At 42.1% G+C, this 24,188-nt stretch overlaps 1 protein-coding gene across 4 annotated transcripts in view; it reads left to right on the top strand.

Moving 5' to 3' along the window:
- The window catches only part of ANKS1A (ankyrin repeat and sterile alpha motif domain containing 1A), an 89,350-nt gene that overhangs the window by 40,944 nt on the left and 24,218 nt on the right, over positions 1 to 24,188 (top strand). Inside the window, exons 7-18 of one of the 4 annotated variants that reach the window (XM_018560612.1) lie at positions 733 to 834; positions 2,859 to 2,948; positions 3,074 to 3,249; positions 3,339 to 3,425; positions 7,257 to 7,344; positions 16,275 to 16,318; positions 16,419 to 16,539; positions 16,859 to 17,223; positions 17,495 to 17,536; positions 18,234 to 18,300; positions 18,393 to 18,499; positions 21,897 to 21,995. In XM_018560612.1, coding sequence (XP_018416114.1) covers positions 733 to 834; positions 2,859 to 2,948; positions 3,074 to 3,249; positions 3,339 to 3,425; positions 7,257 to 7,344; positions 16,275 to 16,318; positions 16,419 to 16,539; positions 16,859 to 17,223; positions 17,495 to 17,536; positions 18,234 to 18,300; positions 18,393 to 18,499; positions 21,897 to 21,995 — 1,388 coding nt within the window. The remainder of the gene's footprint in view (positions 1 to 732; positions 835 to 2,858; positions 2,949 to 3,073; positions 3,250 to 3,338; positions 3,426 to 7,256; positions 7,345 to 16,274; positions 16,319 to 16,418; positions 16,540 to 16,858; positions 17,224 to 17,494; positions 17,537 to 18,233; positions 18,301 to 18,392; positions 18,500 to 21,896; positions 21,996 to 24,188) is intronic. The other 3 variants (XM_018560613.1, XM_018560614.1, XM_018560615.1) reach the window with 3 other exon arrangements.

A 24,188-nucleotide genomic window follows, 5' to 3' on the forward strand; every position in this document is an offset into this window, starting at 1 on the left:
TATATATATAATTTCCACATTGCTTATTATATTAAATGCAATTAAAGTGATAGAGATGTTTGTTCTCATTAGGGATTAAGCCACACTTCCTGTGAGTGCTCAGTATGTAGAACCTAGATCTGGGTGATCAGACCTAACCAGTTCCCAGCCCCTGACTGGCAGTCCTGTCATTTGCTGACAGGTGTTCTTTCCCAAGTGTGTTAGAAACAGAGATATTAATTTTTACTTGTGCTGCTGGAGGATTCTACCTTCAGGAATTAGTGTAGTTGAAAATTACATGTGCCTTCTAAATCTAAACCTGTTCTTGCAGGTCCCACTCTTCTGTCTGCCAAGAACCCTATCTTTTTTGCACCTGTTCACACTGTTCTTCACCCCATTGCTGTCTGCTGCATTCAGCACTACACTCTCTAATCCCCAGAGCTTTGTATAATACCTCAACACTGAATTCCCTGGCTGCTGTTTTGTCACTGCTTTTTCTTTTTCAAACCTACCTAGGAAAGCTAAAATGTGTTGCTTTGGACAATGTTTAAGACTTTTTATGTTCAGGCATTTTATTTACATGCACTCTTTTTTTTATCACAGTTGGTGCAGATTTTCTTCTCATAGACCTCAAATATTGGTTGAAAAATGTTTAATATTCTTGGCAAAGTTTTGTGTTTCTTGTGTTGTCTCAAAATTAGGTATACAGTGATAAGGAGAAATTACTTGGTGTTCTCGCTTTTCTTTTTCTAGGAATTGATGTCAGCATCACAGATAACAAAGGAATGACATCGCTGGACATTGTACAAGAGTTGCCTTCACAAAAGAGCCAGCACATAGCATCTTCTATCCAGGGTGAGAGCGTGTGAGGATGTGTACCTTGAAAGTAGTATTAAACTCTCAAACCTTTTTTCAATAATGAATCCAGATCAAACAAATATATTTTGCCCAGCAAAGGACATCTATGCCCAAACACTTAAAATAATCATGTTTCTGAACAGCTGCTTCCAAGTATCTCAGCTCAGTTCCCCTGAACTTCCTGTCCAGGAAAAGATAATAAAGGACAGTGCAGACTCCCGCAACTGTTCATCTACTAGCTTGGAGAAGGGAGGAGAGGAGACCAGGGGGGATTAGCTTGATTTGCTCTGTCTGTGTGTTTGTGGAGACACACACAGGTTACCAGCATAAACATGGGTGACTGCAAAGCACTCTGCTTGAGAAGGGAGTCCCTCTAAAACAGGAAGTCAGGACCAGTGCTCAGGAGACCAGCTGATTCTGCAAGAAACTAAAACTTAAACCTCAAAGAACAGCATTCATTTTTAAGTGATTTCATCAGCATTTGGGAATAGCTTAAAATCCTTTTGACTTTATTATCACTTTAACTCTAAAACTGTTGGAGTTCTTTGCAGATACTCTGTAGAAGTAGATTTAGTCATATATGTAAATGGAATGTGTAGTGGTTTTGAATATATTTTCTGTAAATTATTTACGTCTAAAATAATTCACAAATATTTTGGTATTTTTTCAGTCAGGTAGTTATGCCTTATTGTATATAACTTTTGTTTTCTCATGTTCAGCCTGCAGGAGGAGCTCTGGTCTCCGTCTTTTGATTTTATTTTCCAAAAAAATAGTTGGTTTACAGAGCTTAGTAGCTCAAGCTGCAAGTTACATTTACAGCGGTCATTCATCCCCCGCCCCTTACTCCCATTCCCTCTGCTTTCTTTAAATGACCACATAAACGTTTTAGGCTGGTCTCTTACTATTGTGATGTGTTAATCTATGGTTGTATCTTATCTGAAATGTTAATTTGTAAGAAAATATTTGATATATTGTGACAGATGGATGGTCTGCCACTATGTAACTGTACACATAGTGCCTGTTTCAGTAAGGAAAGGGTGCTTAACAGGTGAGAAACTGACAGAGGAGAGTATTTTCTAGTCAATAATTTCTCCTATGGCCTGTGAGAGCATCTTAAAGTGACATTAAACCCTCAGATTTTTTAACATAAACCAATACTGTAATGTGTGCCTTACTGTAATCCATGGTTGTTTCCCTTCTCTTTGCTGCTCTTCCTTTTAAATCCTCATGTCTTCTTATGCTTGGGGAGAACTTCCCTTTTCAGCTCAGGGCCTCTTCCTGTAGTGCTGGCTCAGGTTTCAAGCCCATACAAATCTATACACAGACACCGTGTATCCATTCCTGAGACAAGGCAGTCTGCTGCAAAACAGAAGTTCTGCCCAGCATGAGAACAGATACAGATTTAAAAGGAAGAGCAGCAAAGAGAAGGGAAACAACCATGGATTACAGTAAGGCGCACATTGCAGTATTGTTTTATGTTAAAAAATCTGAGGGTTTAATGTCACTTTAAAGCCTGATAGGTGGAGAACACTTATCTGGGCATGTCTGACCTATACAGACAGACCACCGAAGACAGACCGGTGTGTCTGAGCTAAACAAGTAGCAGTCCGTTTGTGAGCAGACAACCGGTCCAGTCTGGTGACCGAAGATAGGCAGAGCCAGCTGTCACTCACGCAGCTGGCCGGATCCAGACATAATTGTCGGGATCCGCTTCAGCTGCGGCGTCTCAGTATACCGTGAGCAGTAGCTTGCGGTATACTGTGGCGTCTCAGTATAACGCGAGCTCTAGCTCGCGGTATACTGAGCTTAGGGTGACGGGAGGACGCTCGTTTGTGTCCTCCTGTTACCCTAAGGAGAACTATGGGGAAAAGCCCCATAGTTCTCCTTTAAGCAGAGAGGCTGAGATTGGGGCAGTTTAGGAGGAAGTGGGCACAGGTGTAAAATGAGGAATAATATTGCGTGCACATGCTATGTATCTTTTTGGCTCATGTTCTTTTTCTTTTATCCTGTATGTCATCAAGGCCACAGTGCAGTCAGACAAGCTGCAAAAGATCCAGAACCGGAACCAGCAGCCAAACCTAGTACATCTGTTTGTATAGATTCACAAGCAGGTAAAAGTTCATTAAACATTACTTATTTTAGTTCTATGTTTAGCAAACATACTGTACATCTCATCTTTTGTAATGTAGGGGATTTATTGTTTTCTGGCTAATTTTACAAACCACCTTCTTTTTAGGTGGAATGCAAAGAGCACTTCTGGATTTGCGGTTAGACTTAGACAGCATCTCACTGACTGAGTCTCCTTATGAAGCACTCTATAATGCTTCCTCCTGCCACTCTTTGGATAGCATATGCAGTGGACGGTCTTCTGATAGGGACTCCCTGTGTCGTGAAATAGCAAAAACACGAAGGGTGAGCATAGTTACATACCTCTCTCTGTATTTACCCCCTGTCTTAGCAGTTCTATTTTTTTTTAAAATCCTAATATACCTGTTTCATAGAAGGATCGACCTCCTCCACCTGCTAAGCCTCCACCAGAAGAAGATGAAGACTTTGAGAGGAGACAAAATGCAGGTGCTATCCGGGAAGTAAGTTTATTTTGTTTGCTACTGCTGTCTGTTTAATAAGCTCTCTTTACTGTATTTTATTAAAGCTTAGAGACATTAGCAGCATTTGTATTTAAGTAGAGTGTAAAGTGACACTTAGGAGTTAAATCTTAAAAAATGCATTCATGTACCTTAACAATATAGGACCTTATTTGTGTATCACTCTGTAGATCCTCAAATCATCTCTGAATTCATGCTGACACTGTCCTACCTTCTGTTTCCGATGGTCCCTGTGTGTGTTGTAAAGTAGCCACCGCTCCAAGCTCACTCCTGTGATAGACTCCAATCCCATGTTTAGTTTACTAATTTGTATTGAGATTGTAGACCATCATGGGAAGGAGGTTGAAGCAGTTGCTACTTTACAACGCACACGGGGACCATGGGGAACAAAAGTAGCCACCCTCCAGAAGGAAGGACAGTGTCAGCATGAACTCAGAGATGATTTGAGGATCTACAGCGCAAATAACGTACATTTTTGTTAATAGTTAAGGTACTTGAATTCATTTTTAAGATTTAAGTCGTGAGTTTAGTGTCCCTTTTAATACCTGTGTTATGGCTAATGTTACTGACCACTCACTCCTAGTACTAACTGGCTGTTGCCTGTAAATTTCTCATGTCAGGTTATTAATACTATTGTTACTAATATTACCCATTATTTATTTTTAGCATTGTGAGAACCGAAAAGCCAAACGGTTTCTTAAAAGGGGTCACCCAAAATGTATCTGTGTTCTTTATGATTGTGTATGTATTGGGTCTTCTTTAGAGCTCTCTCTTTCCTACATAATATGCATAATTCAGGCTTAGCACCTCACTGGGCAACTGTCGTAAACAGGAATAAAAGCAAAATGCATTAACTGTCATGAAAAGGGAAGAAAGTGAGACGTGACCTCCCTATGAATGAATCATTCAGGTTTGAACAGATCACAGCCCACTGAAAACAGAAATGTGTACTGAGCCATGCAGTACACTGTTTCATACCTTGAAGGATGTTGTTTGGTACTCTGTGATTTTAATCTGATGAGAATTGCAGTATAGCAGCAGAAATAATGAAACCCATCTTATTGACCTTTTTCTTCCTCCCGATATACATTGGCTGTCTACTGTGGGTACAGCCATCCCAGCTCAGTCATTAACATTTTCTCTGGGTTTGGTTTAAAAAAAATAATGTCTGTGGTAACCTTTAATAACCTGCATACTAGGGACGAGCAGGTTCAGGTCCACCAGGAGTATCACCTGAACTGTGGGTGAATGAAATGAGCGGGTTTGGCTAGTTCATCCACTTGCCTGAACCTCTGGCTCCTGAAAATGGAAGGATTACTATTGGCACTAAATAAAGCTTCTGTCCGCCTGTTTGTTTCAAATTGTAAACAAGCCGGTGGGCATCCCAGGTAACGTCTTTGACCAAATATGGTCATTACCATATTGGTCAATGATGTCTGTCAGCAGCAGCTGTCCCAGGAGCTGTCATTTGTGGTAGGATGCAATGGGGGAGGGTTGCCTTGCAAGTGTTGCTTTGATGTCATCGTAGAGTTGAGGCTCATTGTGATTAACGGTGGATCTGCATTGCAGGTTGACCTGATTGGCCCACACTTGCTGCCCCTCCTTTTCTCGTCACCCAGGCTGCATGCCTGGTAAGGAGTCTGGTTTGGATTTTAAAGGGATACCCCGTGCAAAAAAAAAGAAGAGCAAGGTCCCTCATATCCCCTCAAAATATGTACCAGACCCTCATCCTAGATAGTGTTCTGGTATGGAATTTTAAGAGGGGGCCCCATGCGTAAAAAAAATAAATAAATCCATGTAGAGTCCTCCCCTAAAATCCATACCAGACCATTATCCTAGTTAGAGGACTTGGTATACATTTTTAAGGGGGAACCCAAGCAACAAACCAAAAACAAATAAAAAGCATGTCTCGCCACACCCCCTCCCAACCAGTCCATAGCTTGCCTTTTAATTTTTATTAAAAGATTCGCTCCCTGCCAAATGGGTGTATTTAATTTGTTTATGTATTTTTTTGCATTGGTGCATGGCAGTACCCATTACACATGTCCCCTTTTTTTTTACTAAAAGTTTGCTAATTGTCCTTAGAAAAAAAACAGGGGAAAAAAAAATTTAACATTTGGCTCCCATAGACTTCAATGGGTTGTGTACAGTCTTTTCTTTGGTCCTAAGAGTCAACGTAGACTTCAATTTGATAACAGATGTGTTTGCAGACATGGCATGCTACCAGAACTAATTCTGGTCTATTCTTAAAACTGTTTTAGACCAGATTAGGTTTACTTTTAGGTAGATTTAAAGACAAAATAAAACAAAAAGATCTAGTGGGAACTTGTGAATATAGATTTACTTGTGTTTGACTTACTATTGCATTTTTATCTGCATAAAAGAAAAATGTAATAATGACAGCACTAGAGTGTATGTATCACTATAATAGTGTATGAAACAAACCTAAAGTTTGTGCTGAAATGTCAGGCCTGCCATCTTCCTGACTAGCCAGGAGTCCCTTTCCTACTTTCTTCCCTCTGTCTTTGGACACTGTCATCTAGCCTAAGTTCCTAGCTTGTGATGTTAGCCACTGTCCTCTGGCCTAAGCTTCCAGCTACTGATGAGATCTCAGGCAGATATGTGCCACAGGGGTGATACAGGGACACACAGATGGTACTGCACAGAAGAGGATCAGGGAACCTTGCTGGTCAGAACACAGTCCTTGGGAAACCATGTTGTGCTGTAATTATATACACATGTATGTACATGTTAAAACCTGACAAATTTCAGGGTTTTGTTTCTTGATTCAAACGATTTTGTCTAAATTTGATCCCGAGCCATGTAGCCTTTGCACTGGAAAGGTTAAACACTGCTATACCCAAGGTGGTAGCTGTAAATTCTAGGATCTTTAGTCGATATATTGTCTGTGATTGCACTGCAATAGACAGTTGTTATGGATCCTAGGCCTGTGGCGAATGAACAGTACCTGTCTGTGTTTATTAGCCTTATGGACTCTCCATTGCAAACAGGGACGTCATCACAGCATAGACCACTGCAGGTTTCCAGCGTCTCCTAACTAATCAGGATGAGAAGCGCAGGCGAAGTAGTCAGTGCTGCATTAGAAAAGTGCACATAATTACTCACCTGCTACTTTTCTGTAGCAGTAAATGTGCCCATACACCTTACGATTATCGTACGATAATCGTATGCGATCGACTTTTCGTACGACAATCGTAACGTGTGAATAGAGTGCCCGACCGATAGTACTGTACAATCGTACGACTTTTGACGGTCAAGCATGTTTGAAAACTTTGGTTGATCGTACGATGTTCGCATGGTTGGTGGCGTTTCCGTCCGTCAAAAGTCGTACGATTAACACTGCGCATGCGCAAACGAAAATAATTGCGGTCAATTACCGCAAGTCGTCCAGGTGTTTTTTTCTAACTACCGCTGATTGAACCTTGCGATAATCGGGGCAGGATGGGGCCGTCGTACGAAAATCGTACGACGGTTCGATCATCGGACGAAAAGTTTCGTCCGATAATCGTAAGGTGTATGGGCACCTTAAGAGGAAGGAAAGTAAATAAATCCAAAAGTGCTAACAAGTGCCTGACACTGGTGTGTAAAGTTCTGCTTTAACATTTTTGCCATGGCTATGTCTAACTATCATATTGTATTGTCCTAACAAGAAGATAGGAAAAGGGGAACTAATTGATTATGTCTCTAATTTCCAACAGGTATCTGTCACACTTGCGATTTACAATGACTGTTAAATTAGTATGCACAAAATTTGGGCAGTTTCACTTCTCTTTTCTTTTTGTTTTCCATAAGGCTCTTGGTCATATGCATGTTAGTCGGGAAGAGGAGAACCCCTATGAGCTCCTGCTTACTGCCGAGACCAAAAAACCTGATGATCAAGGTGGAGTAAATTTGTTATCTTGGCTCATAATATTAATAACACAGTAGCAGCAGTGTAAATGCTAATTTTACTCAGTCCAAGTTTTGAGCTTGGGTTCAGCTCATGTTTTTTCTTTTAGGGCTGGTTCACACCACAAGCAGCGCTTTCCAGGGTCTGGAACGCACTGTATTGTCACTCCGGCTGGCTCCCTGCCTTCAGGAGCAGGAGGGGGCATAGCAGTGCATTGAAGTCAATGGCACCGCAGCCACACCCCCCACCCACAGTGCGATCGCCCACTCCCGAACACGTGGCACATTAGTGCCTGTGTTCCGGTCCAGTGCAATCTGGAAAAATACTGCAAGAGTGGCTGCTGTGCCTTTTGAGTTCAATGCACCACCATGCTCCCTCCTGCCCCTGAATGCAGAGAGCCGGCCGTACTATTTGTGGTATGAACCGGCCCTTAAAGTGGACCTTTTACACTCAATCAAATTCTACCAATGCATTCCTCTTTGTATGATGATTAATAATAACAGACGTCAGTATTTCAAAATCGCAGCATTTTACACCTTACACTTGCAGAGCATTCACTTCCTGCTATGAAAGGGCAAAATGACTTCAGTTTGGCAAAGCAATGCACACTGGGATTGCCTTGTCATCAGCAGAGCATTGCTGGGAAATCTCACAAGATCTCAGAGAAAGACATTTTCCTCCTCTGAGATGATGTGCATGATAACATGTCCTAGTCACATGTGCCAGAAATCCAGGAAGTCATAGGAGTGCTAGTAACCTGCCCTTAGTAAACATGGCCACTGTCAGAAGACGGGAAGAAAAAATAAATAAGGTATGCAAAGAATACAAAGCCGGCAATTATCTAGAACAGGGGTGCCCATAACGTGATCACTGGTAGATCGCGATGTCCTCTCCTCCCGCCGGTGGGGCTTCTCTGGATCCCCGCTGCTCTCCCCATCTGTATGCAGTGGGGATCCGAGAAGAAGTGAAGGAACCGGCGGCGGGGGAGCGCAGAGGACGGAGCCGCTGTCGCAGAACTAATGCCGAACGGTGAGGAGAGAGAGAGAGACGCTCGGTCTGGATCTGACAGCCGCCACCTCTCTCTCCCCTCACCGCTCGGCCTTAGTTCTGTGACAGCGGCTCCGCCCTCCCCCCCTGCGGCTGAAGTGCTTCGTGTCGGATCCCCTGCTGCCTCTGCCCGGGAGAGCATGGGGGATCCATGGGAGAAGCTGAGCCCCCGTGTGCGTGGCTGAGCGGCAGAGGATCGGTAAGTATCAGTGATGTGTACTGGTCCTCTGCAGGACAAACACTGGAGCAATCAGCTGATCACTCCAGTGTTTGTAAATAACTGGGGACACATAGTAGTATGTGTCACCAGTTATAAATGAACAGGATGTGATTTACATCACTTCCTGTTCATTCATGATTTTCTCAATGGGGAGAAGCACTCACTACAGAGGCTCCTCCCCATTCAGAAACTGGATGATAGTAAATAGTTTCTGAATGAATGGGAAGCCTCTGTGCTTTCCGTTCATTTAGAACAGAAGCTACAGAAAAAGGGATTGAGGACTTTGTGTTCTCAATTTCTTTTTCTATTTTAAAAGGGAAATATCAGGGGGCTGTTTAGACCCCTAATATTTCAAGACGCTGGGGCCTCTAGGATGCACTGGAATGTAAGCTGGCCAACTCCCTGCGTTCAGGGGCGGGAGGGGGTGTGGGGTTGTATTGAAGTCAATGGCAGCGCAGGCATGCCCCGCACCCACAGTGCGATCGCACACACCCGGAACGCAGGCACATTAGTGCCGGTCCAGAGCGATCTGCAAAAATAGTGCTCTCTAAGCCTGATGAAGGGGACCCTGTGAGGCCACGAAAGCGCTTGCCAATGAGATACAGCTATTGGCAATAAAATATTTTGCTTTTTCAACTTATGGTGTGCTGGTGCCATTTTTCTACTGCAAAAATAGTGCTCGCAGCAATTTTGCGGATCGCACTGGACTGGAACGCAGGCACTAATGTGCCTGGGTTCCGGATGCAGGCGATAGAATGCAGGTGTTTTTTCTTTGATAGATCTCATCGAGCTTGTCATTTGAAAAGTAGTTCTCCAGACGAAAAATTGTGGGCGCCCCTGATCTAGAAGCATCTGTTTGTAGATTGTCATTACTAAACATTTCTAAAGGTGTATTTGTTGTTTTTTTTAAAGATCTGGGTAAAGGTTCACTTTAACTTTTGGCTAAGGTTGTCAAATATCTATACATCTAACTATTGTACACAAACTATTGCAGCCGTGTAGTTTTTGTGGTGTCTTTACCTGATTACATTCTACCTGCAACAGATGGAACATTTATTGAGGATCCTTAAGATGTATTAACTAGGGCTGGTAATGATTAAAGTTTTCGTGTTCGATTTTAATAAAAAATGTTTTTAATCGATTAATTATAACGCACATACAGATCCAACTACATTGGCCTATACAATGAAGTAATAAAATGAACTAGGATCACACTAATCCAGCACGTTATTAATCTCACGTGCCCCACTCAATATGGCCGCCGCTTGAGTGGGGCAACTCAGAATAATACGTGCTGAATTACAAATTACATAGTATGGTAAAACAGCAAAGCCCTAAGGGTGATTTAAACATAAGTATTAGCTTAATATTTGACCTGATTGCAACATAATATCAGTAAATTTCAATGGGCACATTTACGTTAGCCGACAGAGCCACTTGGGGAAGGGGCGAGAGGAGTCTGTGTCTGTGTGCATGTATGTATGTGTGTATATATATACCAAACAATGCAGAAGAGCTGAAGGCCGCTATTGAAGCATCCTGGTCTTCCATAACACCTCAGCAGTGCCACAGGCTGATAGCTTCCATGCCACGCCGCATTGAGGCAGTAATTGCTGCAAAAGGGGCCCAAACCAAGTACTGAGTACATATGCATGCTTGTACTTTTCAGAGGTCTGATATTGTTCTATGTACAATCCTTGTTTTATTGATTGCATGTAATATTCTAATTTTCTGAGATTGTGGATTTGGGGTTTTCATGAGCTGTAAGCCATAATCATCACAATTATGACAAATCACGGCTTGAACTATCTTGCTTTGCATGTAATGAGTCTATCTCGTATATTAGTTTCACCTTTTTAAGTTGCATTAGTGAAATAAATGAACTTTTGCACGATATTCTAATTATTTGAGTTTCACCTGTATATATTATATTATATTCTTGCTGCAGTTCCTGTCTGTCCCAGTGCCAGGAGATGAGAAGGATAAGAACTAATGGGATGTTTCTTAAATAGGGATAGAGGCTGTATCTAATACACAGTGGGGGGAATTTATCAAAACTGGAGCAGTTACCTATGGCAAACCAATCAGCATCTCTGTTCAGTTTGCTCAGTTGAAATGTTAAAATGAGAGATAGAAGCTGATGATTGGTTGCAGTGCAAATCTGCTCCAGTTTTGATACATTCCCCCCATTAAGTATTATAGGGAAAGGTTAGAACTTCCTGCGAGGTTCTATATTGTTGCCTGTTCCTTCCTGTTCTGCTGACCCCTAATTCTCTCTCAATTCTTGTCTAGATGTGACAGGGGATTCACTGAAACACACAATAAGAGAACATTTCAGTGTAGTCACAAATACCAATACAAACCTAATCCCTTATCCACTATTAAAAAAGAAACTGTAAAAACAAAGCTGACCTTTTTCTCACTTTTGTACTCTCAATGTATTGCCAGGGCCTATGATCCAAGGGGCTTCATAAATATCAGTCTGAAGATTAATACATGTCTGTACCTCAGCACTTTTATCTTAGAACCAATTTAGGTCAGGTCAAGTTCACTGTAAGAGCTTTTCTTAACAGTACATTTAACAACAGTACATTACATTACAACAGTACAATCCTGTAAAGTGGTTGGTCCATCCAGAAGAGTCCCAAATACAAGCTAAAATGGAGCTGCAATTAAAAAAAACTCTCCTACCCTTTTACTTATGTAAATGTTCAATCGATATACAGACCTTGGCTGTTGACAACATTTTATGACTGTCTGAACTGCCCATTGGCAGGCTAGCCTTTATTTCATGTAGCATCCTAGTATCTCTTGCATGCACAGTGTCTGACTATAGAGTATCAGTTGATGAGGGTGCTCTCCGCACACCTTACAGCAATCCCGGCCAGTAAGAATGATGGTGCTTGTAGTGACTTCCACGGATGGCACAGTGCAAAGTACGAAATGAAAAAGCAGGTCACATCTATCTGCCTTGAAGAAGGGACCCTGCGCGGCCCCGAAACGTCGGCTTTGTTGATTGTCGTGACATAATTGTCCATTAAAAAGGACATATCTATTTAAATAATTTGAGTGCTGGTGACCTGCTTTTTCATGACTATAGAGCAGGGGCTGACTGGCAACTTTTAGCCCAGGGGGCAAGTACAACCCAGAGGCCCATGGTGCAGCAACTTGGCCCCCCTCCCGCTCTGCCTCTTCCCCGCCTTCTCCCCGCCCCTGTCTGCCACTTTTGCCTTCCATGTAAGAGTAGTGAAAGGTCGACTGATGTGAGGACTCCTAGTAAGTTCATGAAAGGGGTGATTGGCTGGGGGATGGTGCTCTCCATTCGATTAGTGTAATATTAAGTGTTATATATGTGAAGTTTTACTGTTCTTCAGTGTCAAGTGCTTTTTAAGGATTTAGAAATGTGGGACACGATAATACAATACTGTGGCAGGGTCATACTGCCATCTTTTAAGGAGCCATGTGCTATGGAACAGAGTAGGTATTGGGAATACGGCAGGTGTTCGCACTTGCAAGATTATTTAAAATCTGATTTAAGTCTCTCTCCTTTTTATCTCTTTTATGGTCATTCACCCTCGCAAACAAATAATAAATGCTTTTATGCTTGAAAATTGTTCTAAAATAGGATTTGTATACTCATCATAAAATCCAATTATTGGAGTCCATTGAGGAACACAGGAAGTCTTTCACCTTTTGGATTATACTGCCACCTACAGTAGCATTGTACACTGGCTAACAAAAAAACTGTTCTAGCCCAGAATAACCACTCCAACTACCAGCATGGCTAAAAGTTTTATAGAGAAAGCAGTACCAAGAACATTATCAAAAACAGAGGGGTGTGACCTGTGTCCCTCAATGGACATGAAAAAAATGGATTTTTCAATGAGTACAAAAATCCTATTTCAAGACTTTTTTGGTGTCGGATCAGGCCGCAATCTCTGGTTGGTGAAAAGACGAGGTGGTAGCCTTGCATTGGGTACCAATGCTTGAGGCTGGTACATAAACTTACACTCACATAGGCAGTGAAGTATGTCTGGACAGGGAACGAGAAAACCGATCCTTAAAACTTATAAGCTTTGAAGCTGGTTTTTCCTAAACCACCCTGAATGGTGGAATGAGAGACTGAATCACCCTACAGAGTCCATCTGGGATGACAATTGGGAGCTGAGAGAATGAGCGAGGCTCACAATCTGAAGCTTAGTCAAACAAGGAGAACTGGAGCTGAACAGAGGGACTGAAAAATGATGTGCTGATTGAGGAAAAGACCACAAACGGCCCTAGGTCAGAAGAAGGTCCTACCTCTAAACTCCTCTCATTCCAGTACAGGGTCACCAAAAAATATGGTTCCATGCATGGAAAGGCTGTCAAGTCAGATACTCACCTGGCAGGGGAGATTATTACCAGTAGAATTCCTTCGGAGGAGTCCAACTGGCGGTTCTTGAAAAATGCTGAGAGAAACAGTGAGCTTTAATCCAACTTATCTGCAAGAAGGGAAAGCAACTCCTGGGGCAAAGCCCCATGACGGACCTTGCTGGAATATCCTTTCTATTCTAGAATATCGTAAAAAATCACAGATTTGGAGATATTCCTGGCTTCACAAATACAACAATCTGTTAGAGCCCATGGAGTAACAGGCCTTACCAGGTCAACAAGGTACATTTGCCTGGGTAAATCCAGAGCATGGAAAGTCACAAGAATTCCATCTCAAGTCTGTAAAGCAGATGAGGAAGAAGCGTTAGAGGGAGGAAAAGCACAGATCTGGATGTATAGATTCCCCAAAGTCACCAGAGCATTCACTGATTCCTGCACCTCAAGACTGTTCAGCATACACTTAAACCAGAATATCAGGTTGTCCATATGCATCATCCTCCATCTGCAACACTGGAATGCTGTTGGGTTTATGCAATGCTCCTTCATGTTCAGATGTAACCAGTTGGGGAAGCCACACCAATTGTCTGCACCAGAGTTGAGCGCATTGAACTGGACTAAAACATGAAGTTCTGCCCAGGTCAGGATGCGAATTGCTTCACTTATCACAGCAAGAGCTTCTGTTCCTCCTTGATGGTTGAGGCATACGATTGCTGCGATTGTCCAACTCAATCTCAGGTGACCTGACAATGGGATGATTCAATTATATAGAAAAAATCACATCCCCTGTAACTCCAGAATGTAGATCGGGAGACAAAAATTCTCTAAAGGGCCTCTGCACTGGCAGGGTGCCTGTGCCTCCTCCCAAGCCCAACAGGTTTATGTCTGTTGGTAGGATCTTCCAAAAAGGTGAAAAAGGGAAGACTTCCGTAACTCCAGAGCTGAAAGACTGATCCACCAGACTAGCAACTACCTGATCCTTAGGGGTTAGCGATTTTGGTCTGCTCAGTAACTAGGCCAAATTGTCCCTTAACAATAAAGTGTACTGCTGAGACAGTCTGGTGGATAGACTGGAGAAAAGGGCCTGCCTCAAAGACCCATGACTCTCATGCAACAGCTGATTGGCGGGCAACTCTAGGACTGAAGGACAAGTCATGAGATCAGAAAGATTGTTCAGTGGAAAAAACTTTCTGGTCTAAGCAGCCTGCAGGTGATGAGTGAATTCCAGTGCTGATTTTTGAAGATTCAGGATCCAACCAAACCTTTGACACGTGGACATTTAGAGAGATGTCCTATATAACCCATGCTGACTGCTTCCTTCACAGAAGGTCACCTAAGAGTCCCTCAGTGGGGATGCTATGAGAGCAATAGGGGTGCAAAGGCAAGACTGAAAAATCAAAAAGCACTGAAAGGACAGGGACCTGTATGTACATGTTCTAATAGACCACAGAAGCCAGAAAATCCCTCTTGGGAAGAGAAGGAATAGTAAATGTAGTGGGTACCATGCAAATTGTTCTTACATGCCCAAAAAACAAGAATTTGTACTCTTTGGGAAAGAGAACAATGACCAGGATGGAGTACAACTCCTGAAACTGTCCTGACACAGAAGCTGGGACAATGACACCTTGGTCCAGGAGACCTTAAAGGGGCAGATGTAGGTCTGGTAATCTTTGTGGAGACACAGGAAGGTTAAAGGTGAAGAGGGAGCAGAAGGCGAATGTCCAGTTTGTTTCTCTGAAATACTCTCTGTACCTGGGTGCCTGATAGGCAAACTATTCAGGAGTCCGCAAAGAACCTATATAGTCTTTCTTGATGGTGGAGTAATAGCGGAAGACTGCGACTCCTCAAAGATAATCTCATTAGTTAAAGATTAAAGACACTCAAATATAGTCACTGCAACAAATGGCTCAGAAACTGCTAGGGTCGTGGGCAGATCAGCCATAGAATCTTTGTAGTGGTGGGGTGGGAGGCCTCAAATTCTTGTGTGACTGTAGTTGAGACCCCAGTTGACATGGCAGGTGACTCAGCCTGACCTGGCAGAGCTATGTAGGAGTCTGAGGAAGAATACGTTTGAAGCAAGGCCTCAAGTACTCGTGAAACCCAAAAAAGCTGGTATTGCTTTGCGGTGGCATAGCTGAGTAAAAGCCACTCCCCTTTATTACATGTGTCCTCACACAGACTTGTATTGCAGAAGAACAGATTAGGTATACCAGACCAGAAATGTTACTGAGTGCACTAGGTCTATCTTTTCTACCTATTGGATTGTGCAGTCATGTTTGAAAACCCTTTACAGCTACTGTGAAAATGGAAGTTGTTAGTAAATCTGTATCTGACTGAGAGATTATTTCTGTGACTTCAGTTGACTTTAAAATGGCCATTTAGCGGCTGGATTCCCTTTTTTTTTTTATCCTCCTTCATTCTGATCCGGGGATCCTGCCAGAAATGCACTTACAGTCCTAGAATGGGGCAACACTCACCCCTCTGTATCATAGCAACATAAAATTGTCCATAAGGCAGAACGGTGTAGTTCTGTAGACCTCAGAGCTAGCAAAGAACAAGGTAAATAAAATTTTTACAAAATGATATACATACATACACCTATCTATCTAATCTATCTAATCTATCTAATCTATCTAATCTATCTAATCTATCTAATCTATCTAATCTATCTAATCTATCTAATCTATCTAATCGTATGTATATCATCTATTTAAAAAAAAAGTTATGTATAATCCACAGGCTGTGTATTGTAGAACACCAATTAAAAAGTAATGGGAATAAAAGCCACACTGTAAAACGCAATAGAAATAAACAAGCATATAACCGAACTAAGATTAGAAAAGAAATAGCAATACCCTAATCCTAAAATAAGAAATGCAGTGGTTCATGTAGGAAAACCATGGATGGTGCCATGATTAACTCTAGTGACCAGAGTCTTTTGAAGCCTAAATGCCCAGACCAAGTTTGGCATTGATTCTGAATGGCACCCCAACCCACCTTGTTGACAGATATGCACTGCCAGAATTGATATATGCACCATTTTTGGTGTATTAGGCAGCCCGTTCAATTGAACGGGCTACTTAAACAACGCATGCTACTGTGAGTGCGCTGATGCACTGCAGTACTGTGAATAGGCCTTAAAGATGCTCTTAACTGAAATATCGGTTACAACCTGCAATTAATTAAGCGTTAAGTGCAATTTAAGTGTTAACAATATAATTAGACAGTGAAAGTGGGCATAAAAAAAAATCAAGTAAACATGCTAGTATTTATGTATTTTCCACAGGGTTAATGCATTTGGAAGGGGATATTGGAAACTCCCAGCCCCAGGTAAAATGTTTTGCATCACTTTCCCTCCCTCTTATTTTGTGCCCATTATCCTGTTGAAAACAGTTTTCAGTTCTATGATTTGCAATACCTTGAACTCTAGGTCAGAGCACGTCACTCTGCACTCGCACACGATCCATCATATCCCGCAAATCGCCGTGGTTCTTCTGATTTGTCTAGTGGTCATTCTGAAGGGGAATCGCATGCATCTGAGAGGCCAAACAGTAAGAAATTACCATCAAACATGTCTGCAGAATGTTGTTCTGTTTAGCCTCCCCCTCTAAATGTCAGAGAGCAGATATGCACAATAGTACTTAGTGTTCAGCAGCTCACACCAGTTGTGCTGCAGTCTGTCACAGAATGATTGGAATGCCAGCTTTGGACACTTCACACTGTCTCTGCATTTAGTCTCGGTCACTTCTTGAATATTTTGTGTTGTGCTTTGGTTGTTTTGTTTTTATGTTTTAGTTCTAGTGTTTTCATGTCTCACTCCCTTCATCCACGTACCGTGAAAGTTCTTTTTTGTCTCTCCACTTTTTTTAGGTGGGCAGCGGAGGAATAGTTCAGGGGGTTGGAGTTTGACGTCTGCTGACAGCTCTGACTCCCATCTGCTTCAGCACTTCTCTGGGCTCCTTCATGGTTCTTCTCCAGTGTGTGAAGTTCGAGATCCGCCTGTACCCTGTGATCCTGTCAGCACGGACAGCTGTAGAAACGGTGCTGCCTCTCGCATGGAGTTGCCACTTCGTCGTAGTCTGTCAAAGTCTGATTCGGACCTGTTAACATGTTCCCCCCCAGCAGTTGGTGAGGGAGAAGACTGGAACCGCAGCGAGTCTCTCACCAACTGTGCAGCTGGGGGCAGCAAGAAAAGACTAGAGAAGTCCCCTTCCTTCACTTCAGAGTGGGATGAGGTCAGTCAGAGAAATGGGGAGCCACTTGAATGACATGTGAGTGGATAGTAAGGGCAAGACAGGTTTTTGAGGTCATGGACCTACAAAGCTGTCATTTTGTGAATCTTAGTGGGGGAATAGCAGTATTGGCAAAGAAATGGGTTATCAAATTTGTGTTAGTCAATGCAGAATTGGATTGTTCAATCAGAGTGATTGCTGATGGTCTTCAGATGTATTTGATAAGGGAACACAGGATTTTATATTAATAGTTCTAACAATGCTGCTTTTTCAGCAGAGGCTCCAGTTGGCCCCAGAATCTCCCCCCAAGCAATACGTAAGACAGCTGGGGGCATTTGTTAGAGGGGCCTGGGTGTTGGTAGCAAGGTTGTCTGCTTATGTTGATTGTTGCTTTTTCTTGTAATTTTGTTGTGTGTTGCTGCCAGCTGTGATGTGGTTTGGTGGAGGAAATCATCTACTTATGTCTGTTTCAAGATAAAACTGCTTGGCTGTAATGTTTTGGCTGTAATATCTCTGCGGTATTAATGGGATATCTTCCAATGCTTAGTCATGATGTATTCAAAATGCCCTGTTTTAGTGCTTGCTTAAAATACCCCAAAAGAGGAAGTGACTTTAAGATCCTTATATATGTATATGCATTACAGGTATAGCTTGATGTAATTGATGAAGCTTTCAATCAATATTTGAAAGTGGTAGAATTCAGTTAATTTTATAAAATGGTAGGAGGGCATGTAGTAACTTGTGGCTGGTCAGCAAACATTTTACAGCAAGCCTACTCATAACAAAAAAATCTGATTTCTGATTGGCTGCTTTAGAGTTACTGTGCAATGCTTGATCTGTTTCCTATTTGTATTATGTAAATCCCACTGGGTAAAATCTTTGCTAATTTCCTTTTAGGGGAAATATAAGCAGGCACTAAACAGTAGTCTATATATTTGCTGCTCTTTCGACACACTTTTATGAATGTGATATTCCTTTTTTCTCCTGTCTGTTCTGGATTTTTCTTTCCACAGATCGATAAGATAATGAGTTCTATTGGTCAGGGTATAGAATTCTCTCAGGAGCAACAGGTCATAGCAGGTAACAACAAAATGTAAAAACTAATGCATGCAAAGAGTGCTTGTAGCGATAGACAAGTTAGTAATGCTGCTCCTTTTTATTAATGCTTATAGGATCCCGTGTACCTGGGCAGAGTGTAGCTCAATGGTTAGAATCACTTGGTCTTCTGCAGTATGAGAGCAAGTTTGTGCTAAATGGATTTGATGATGTGCGTTTCCTGGTGAGTACATTATCTGAAAAGGTAGGGTATGTCATATGCTTTCTGAAAGTCACGTTCATGTGACAGAGCAGCAGTGGCTAAATTTAAAAGCGGCTGCTTTAGGGGAGTGTTTCACAACCAGGAAAGTGACTCGTGCTTGCAACATAAGAACAGTGGTTAGGATTGCATTTCCTATAACCCCTTATAGCGTATTTTTTATGTGGAATTGAATGGATGCTGTGGTTTTTGTTTTCAGCAAAGAGTGCTCTTTCTACAGCAAGAAAGAAATTTGCTGTCTTCAGGGAGTGGCAAACTCCTAAATCTGTCAAGCATGCCCTGTAAATGTGAATGCAGTGGGCAGATCTTTGGCTTCGTCCACACTTTACATGGTATAGGGAAATAGTCTCAATGTAGAGGCAAACTCACAGTCTCCAACAAAATTGCTAGCTTTAATTCCAGACAGCAATCAATTGACAAAAAAAAGGTTACAGGTATCCAGCCCAAAAAATTAAATTGGCATAAACAAATAAAAGTCTGCTCCACTGAGCCTTACTGGGTATTAGCGATAGTTCTCTGAGCTGGGTCTGTTTCCTCTACGGGAACAGTTACAGTCCATCCACAGAACCCTGTCCTACTGACAGGCTTGGCTCCAAACACAGAGCTTGCACTGAGACACACGCTTCCCCCAGCTAGGTGCAGCTGCACACTAATGAAGTCCTGTGCAGTCTTCACTAAACTACCGTCGATGGAACTAGGAGTCCCACCCAGAGCTCTATCAGACTCCTAGTAACACCAGCCCCAGAATTTGTTTTACCAATACAAGGTGAAGAGATATTTTTCTTTACCTCCAAATCTATGCTGGCATTACCTTAGATGATGAATCTAAGGATCCGTGGAGGAATGTATCTACCATCTATCACTTTTCCTTTTTACTGGCCCCCCGTTACAATGGTCATACTGCCCAGGAAGTCCTCTGGACTTGGAGTGGACCAGGTGGTCTACTCCAAGATCCTCCTGTATGGAATGCAGTCTACTAACTAAAAGTAGGCACAGAAATGGGCAGATCATAGACATAGTCAGGGTCTATATTTAAAGGCCAGATCCAGCCAATACGAAGTTTTGGATGAGTGACATTCTCTTAGATTTCAGTTTTCCATCTGTGTCCCCAATTTCTTTTCTCTTCCTGTTCTGTTTGGCACCTGTCACCAGGAAAGAAAGTGAATGGTCCTTCATGGTCCTTCATGGGGTCAAAGGCAGTAGTACAATACTGGGGAAGGTTCTAAACTTCCTCACTAGGAAATCTCCCCTCAATTCCCGTTTTGTCCGTTTTTTGTCTGTCACTTATCAGGTACAGACAGAAGACAAGAAGCAAAAAAAAAACCACACAAACACAGACAGTCATGAAATGTTTGCAGAGATTCTAGTCCTTATATCTTCTTTCAAAAAACTACAAAAAAGATTTGGATGGAGTTTGGGCTTTAACAGCTGCCCCAATCACATTTTTTAAAAGCACTGGGCCCACTGAACCTAAGGAAAAAAAAGCTCACATTTTTTTATTTTTTATTGTTACACCTTTTTAACTTCAGGGCAGGATGCAATAAATACTAAATCCTGAAGTGGTTTAAGATGTTTACATCAAAATGTAACCCACCTTGCCTCCAGTTGTTACATTTGAGAACACCCCTCCTATATGTTTGTTTTTCCCATTCATGCAGCATACCGAAAAAAAAAAAAAAAATTCATACTTTTTAGATGTTTTGCTGCAGCAGGTAACATGGCTGAATCCAAGTTTTTTTGAGCACCTTCACAGTGGCCTGTTCTTTATAGAAAAACTTAGGACTGAAGTTTGTGGATTGTGTTTCTCTCATGAACCTTATTAACATACAATGAAGAAACCAGGCTATTAATCTTTTAACCTTTTGTTAGAACATGCAGTGTTCAAATCTACTTCACAAAGTTTAATGAAATGAGCCAGCACAATACACGCAGGGTTAACAGACCTCTCACAATCCCTCCTAACATTACAAGAAAGGACAAGCACGTAGAAATGTAAACCCAATTTAAACTGCAAGCATTTTTTAAATATTGTTTTAGCTTATGCTGTGTAAATGAAAACATGTATCAAATATAAAATAGGTGTTATCCCAATTTGGCTGTATTATACAAAGCAGCTCATCTGTGAAACCAGACAACCAGCATAATTAGTTGCCTTTTCCCACCCTGCATTTAAGAGCACGGTGAAGATATGTATTTATTATCTGCTATGACTTGCTGATGGGAAGGAGTACCTAATCTCTTTTGTTAAATGTTTCTTTAATTGGTTTTAGCAATATTACACAGGTAAGCATTGTATCTGATTTTTATGGGCACTGCCACATTTTGGAGGCTTGTCCATGAAAACCTGTGTCCCTAGAAATGTTAATCATTTTGCTTTATTTTTAACACCTGAGTAATAAGTAAGTGCAATGTGTGTTATAACGGTAACTGGATCAGATGAACGTATAATATTTTCAGCCACATTGGCAGTCCAGAAAACAAACCATTCAGAATCTTCTGGAGGCTGTACATACTTAAACATTTGGAAATCAGCCATGCTGGATTATATGCTCAGAAAAAAAAACAATATATTTCCTTTGCACCCCTTTTTGTCTCTGCATTGTCACAAAGTTATGACGACGGACAGGAATTTAATCAAAAAATACATTTTCTTTCTTGTCCATTGAAGGACAGGGAAAGCCTTTCACCTTCAGGCTATACTGCCACCTTCAAGAGAGCTGGACACAGGCAAAGATAAAATCTGTAGGCCGGCCCAGGATAACCCTTCCTATTACCAGCATGCCTTAGTTTTTTGCTAGTATGCTAGGAGGATGGGAATCTTTTTTTCACCTCTGCTTTGTAAAAGAATAACCTGTTTTTCTAGCACCTTTTTCCTATTGGTGCTAGAGCTGGTCTCTCTGATGTTTTAGGTTGATTATCACCTAAAGGGAATCCATCTGATGTTCCAATCATTTACTCCCACAGCAGAGGAGGGCAGCTCTAGTCACAGCATGTGTATTGGTCCAGTTTGTAAACATAAGTATGCATTTGGATAGATACCATGTGGCAGGCAAACAGAATCCGTTCCATTCCGTTTTGGCAAACGGAAATTGCATTTTTCCACCACCATTTTTGGCCTTAGTGTGTTTTTCCAGAGAGGGGGAAAGATCATCCTAACCACAAAAGAGCCTCAAATAGTGTTTAAGATGCTTCAAGCATAGATAGGTAAATAATTTCTGCAACACTTTTTTTTTTTTTTTTAAGCTTGCATAGAAAATGTACTTGTAGAAGTACCGGCATATACTTGTTGCTTACACTGTTGTGTTAGTGCTACTGAGGTTTGGTAATCTTTAGTACTCAAAATGTCTTTTTGTTCCTGCAGACTGATAATATATTAGAGGATCAGGACCTGATGGATATTGGAATCACTGATGTAGAGCATCGCCGACGACTTCTTCAGGCAGCCCACTTTTTACCAAAGGTACCACCTTTTTTCCGTGTTCTGGGTTAATTTCAGGGTCCTGTGAAAATAAATAGTAATGCATTTGGCAGTTTGATGGACAGGGCGCATACTGTTGCTGTTTTAATTTACCGTATATACTCGAGTATAAGCCGAGATTTTCAGCCCATTTTTTTGGCTGAAAAGTGCCCCCCTCGGCTTATACTCGAGTCAGCGTCAGGTGTCTTCTAGTTAAATCAGACAAAATAAGAATCTGATTTGGAGTAGATGTTAGAAGAGTCCGTGGCTGGATTATATATTTAGATTTATTGGGGTGAGCAGCTCCTCATTGAAAACCTGCTACAAAGAGCTGCACTGTCCAGCTCTCTTGCCTTTTCATCTTGACCTCTGTACTTTTTGCCTCATGGCTTCATCAGAGATCACCTTAAGGCTTTACAGATTCTGGAGCGACGACCAGAAGACTCATGGGCCTACTGCCAAAGATGCAGCCTACTCTATGACTACAAGTTTGGTAACGCATGCACACATCATGGAGATCTAGGAAACCATAGTCTCCTGCCACATTAATTTGACAATGAAAACTCAAGAGGTTAAAGTAGTGTCATTGGCCAGACAAGATCTCCAGATACTGGGTAGCCAGAGTCTCCAAGGCCGAATCCCACATCAGTCTACTGGTGGATTTGGTTGTCCCTATGGATGCTGCGTTGCACCAGCTCCAGAAAAATTACAGAAGAGATGAGGTGATCATTAGAACAAACAATGCTGATCACAAACCCGGTTAGTGGGACTTTTAGAAAACAAAATGGCTGCTCCCCCGATACTTTTCTTGAAGAACTTCTGATAGGCCTATTTGGCTGGGGAATCTTTTCAGCCATGTTTGTGACACCTTACTCAATGCTGCAAGTGAAAAGAGTTCTCTACAATAAGAAAACTATGTACAAAAAAGTACTGTGAAAAATAATGTATTCTCCTTTCCATAATTTTGCTTGGAAGTTCAGTGTTTGCATACTAAATTCCAGTCTGTGAAGCACAAATTATTGGCCCTGAAAGTGTCTTATGCAATGTTCTATTTAGTGACGCCATGTGTTGCAGACATTGGCAAGGCAACTTTGTTCAACTTTCCAGAAGAGGTCAATCGCTGGCTGGAGCCCTGTCACGGTCCAGCGTCTCTTTGCAGGTCACCCTTTATACTGCTTTGTCTACTTTTAGGCCTTGTTGATGCCTAGACTGTGGTGAGACCCAGGAAACGACTTTTTGACATGTATACAATTAGGCCTTGAGGCCTCTCTTCTCTGTTATGTCGGCGTCTTGCATTGCTCTACACATATGGGGCACCGATGCTTCCCATCCCTCTCATGTCACATTATAGTCTTCTACTCTTCTGGGAATGTCTAATTAAGGTCTTTGCTGACCTGGGTTCTCCCTCCCCTCACTTCCCTACATACACTTTTATGTACCTGCTAGGATAGGAGCAAAAGGGAATACTATAGAGCACTGGTCACTAAATGGCGAACTGAGTGGCAGTTGTGTCCGGACCACAATCACCAACCTGTTATGAGTTATGGCTGGCTGATGGTGGATAAACATGCCTCCGAGGCCAGTATTTCCACTGCCAGCCATAACTCGGGGCATGCCCCCCCTCAGCTTCAGTCATTGGTTGCTAGGACCGCTGGCTTCCTAGCAATTAATGACGTCAGTCAGGGCCGACTGCTACAACTACAAGTGATCTGGGTGGCTATACAGCTTGGCTGGGCAACCAGCTCTTGGGGGAAAAAAAATTCTGACAGCAGGCAGTGGCAGCGTACAATAGCCAGCCTGCTATTGGAATTTTCAAATTGCAGTAGCCACTAGCATACTGGCTATTGCACACACCCACTGCCAGTACCAAAAGTAAGGGGGGGCTGGGCGCCGCAGGCAGGGCTAGTGGCAGATCCAGGGGGGAAACTACATAAAAAGAGGCTGCTGCCCCCCGGCGTGGGGCTGAGCTGAATCGACTGATTTGGAATCATTGACAGCAATTCTCATTATCAATTTTATCGATTAGTTGTTGCAGCCCTACTGTACAGATACTTTAAATCTGCAATGCCTTCCATTCTCAATTTTAAACTTTTTTTTATCATGGCCCTAGTCGGGGTCTTATAGGTGACATCTGCAGATGGATGGTATCATCCAAAACTTTCATCTTGTAAAGTCCATGCTGGTTTGGAAGGCAGA

This window comes from Nanorana parkeri, unplaced genomic scaffold (assembly GCF_000935625.1).
Source record: "Nanorana parkeri isolate BGI_ZX_2015 unplaced genomic scaffold, ASM93562v1 scaffold468, whole genome shotgun sequence".
In the NCBI taxonomy this organism is placed as follows: Eukaryota; Metazoa; Chordata; class Amphibia; order Anura; family Dicroglossidae; genus Nanorana; species Nanorana parkeri.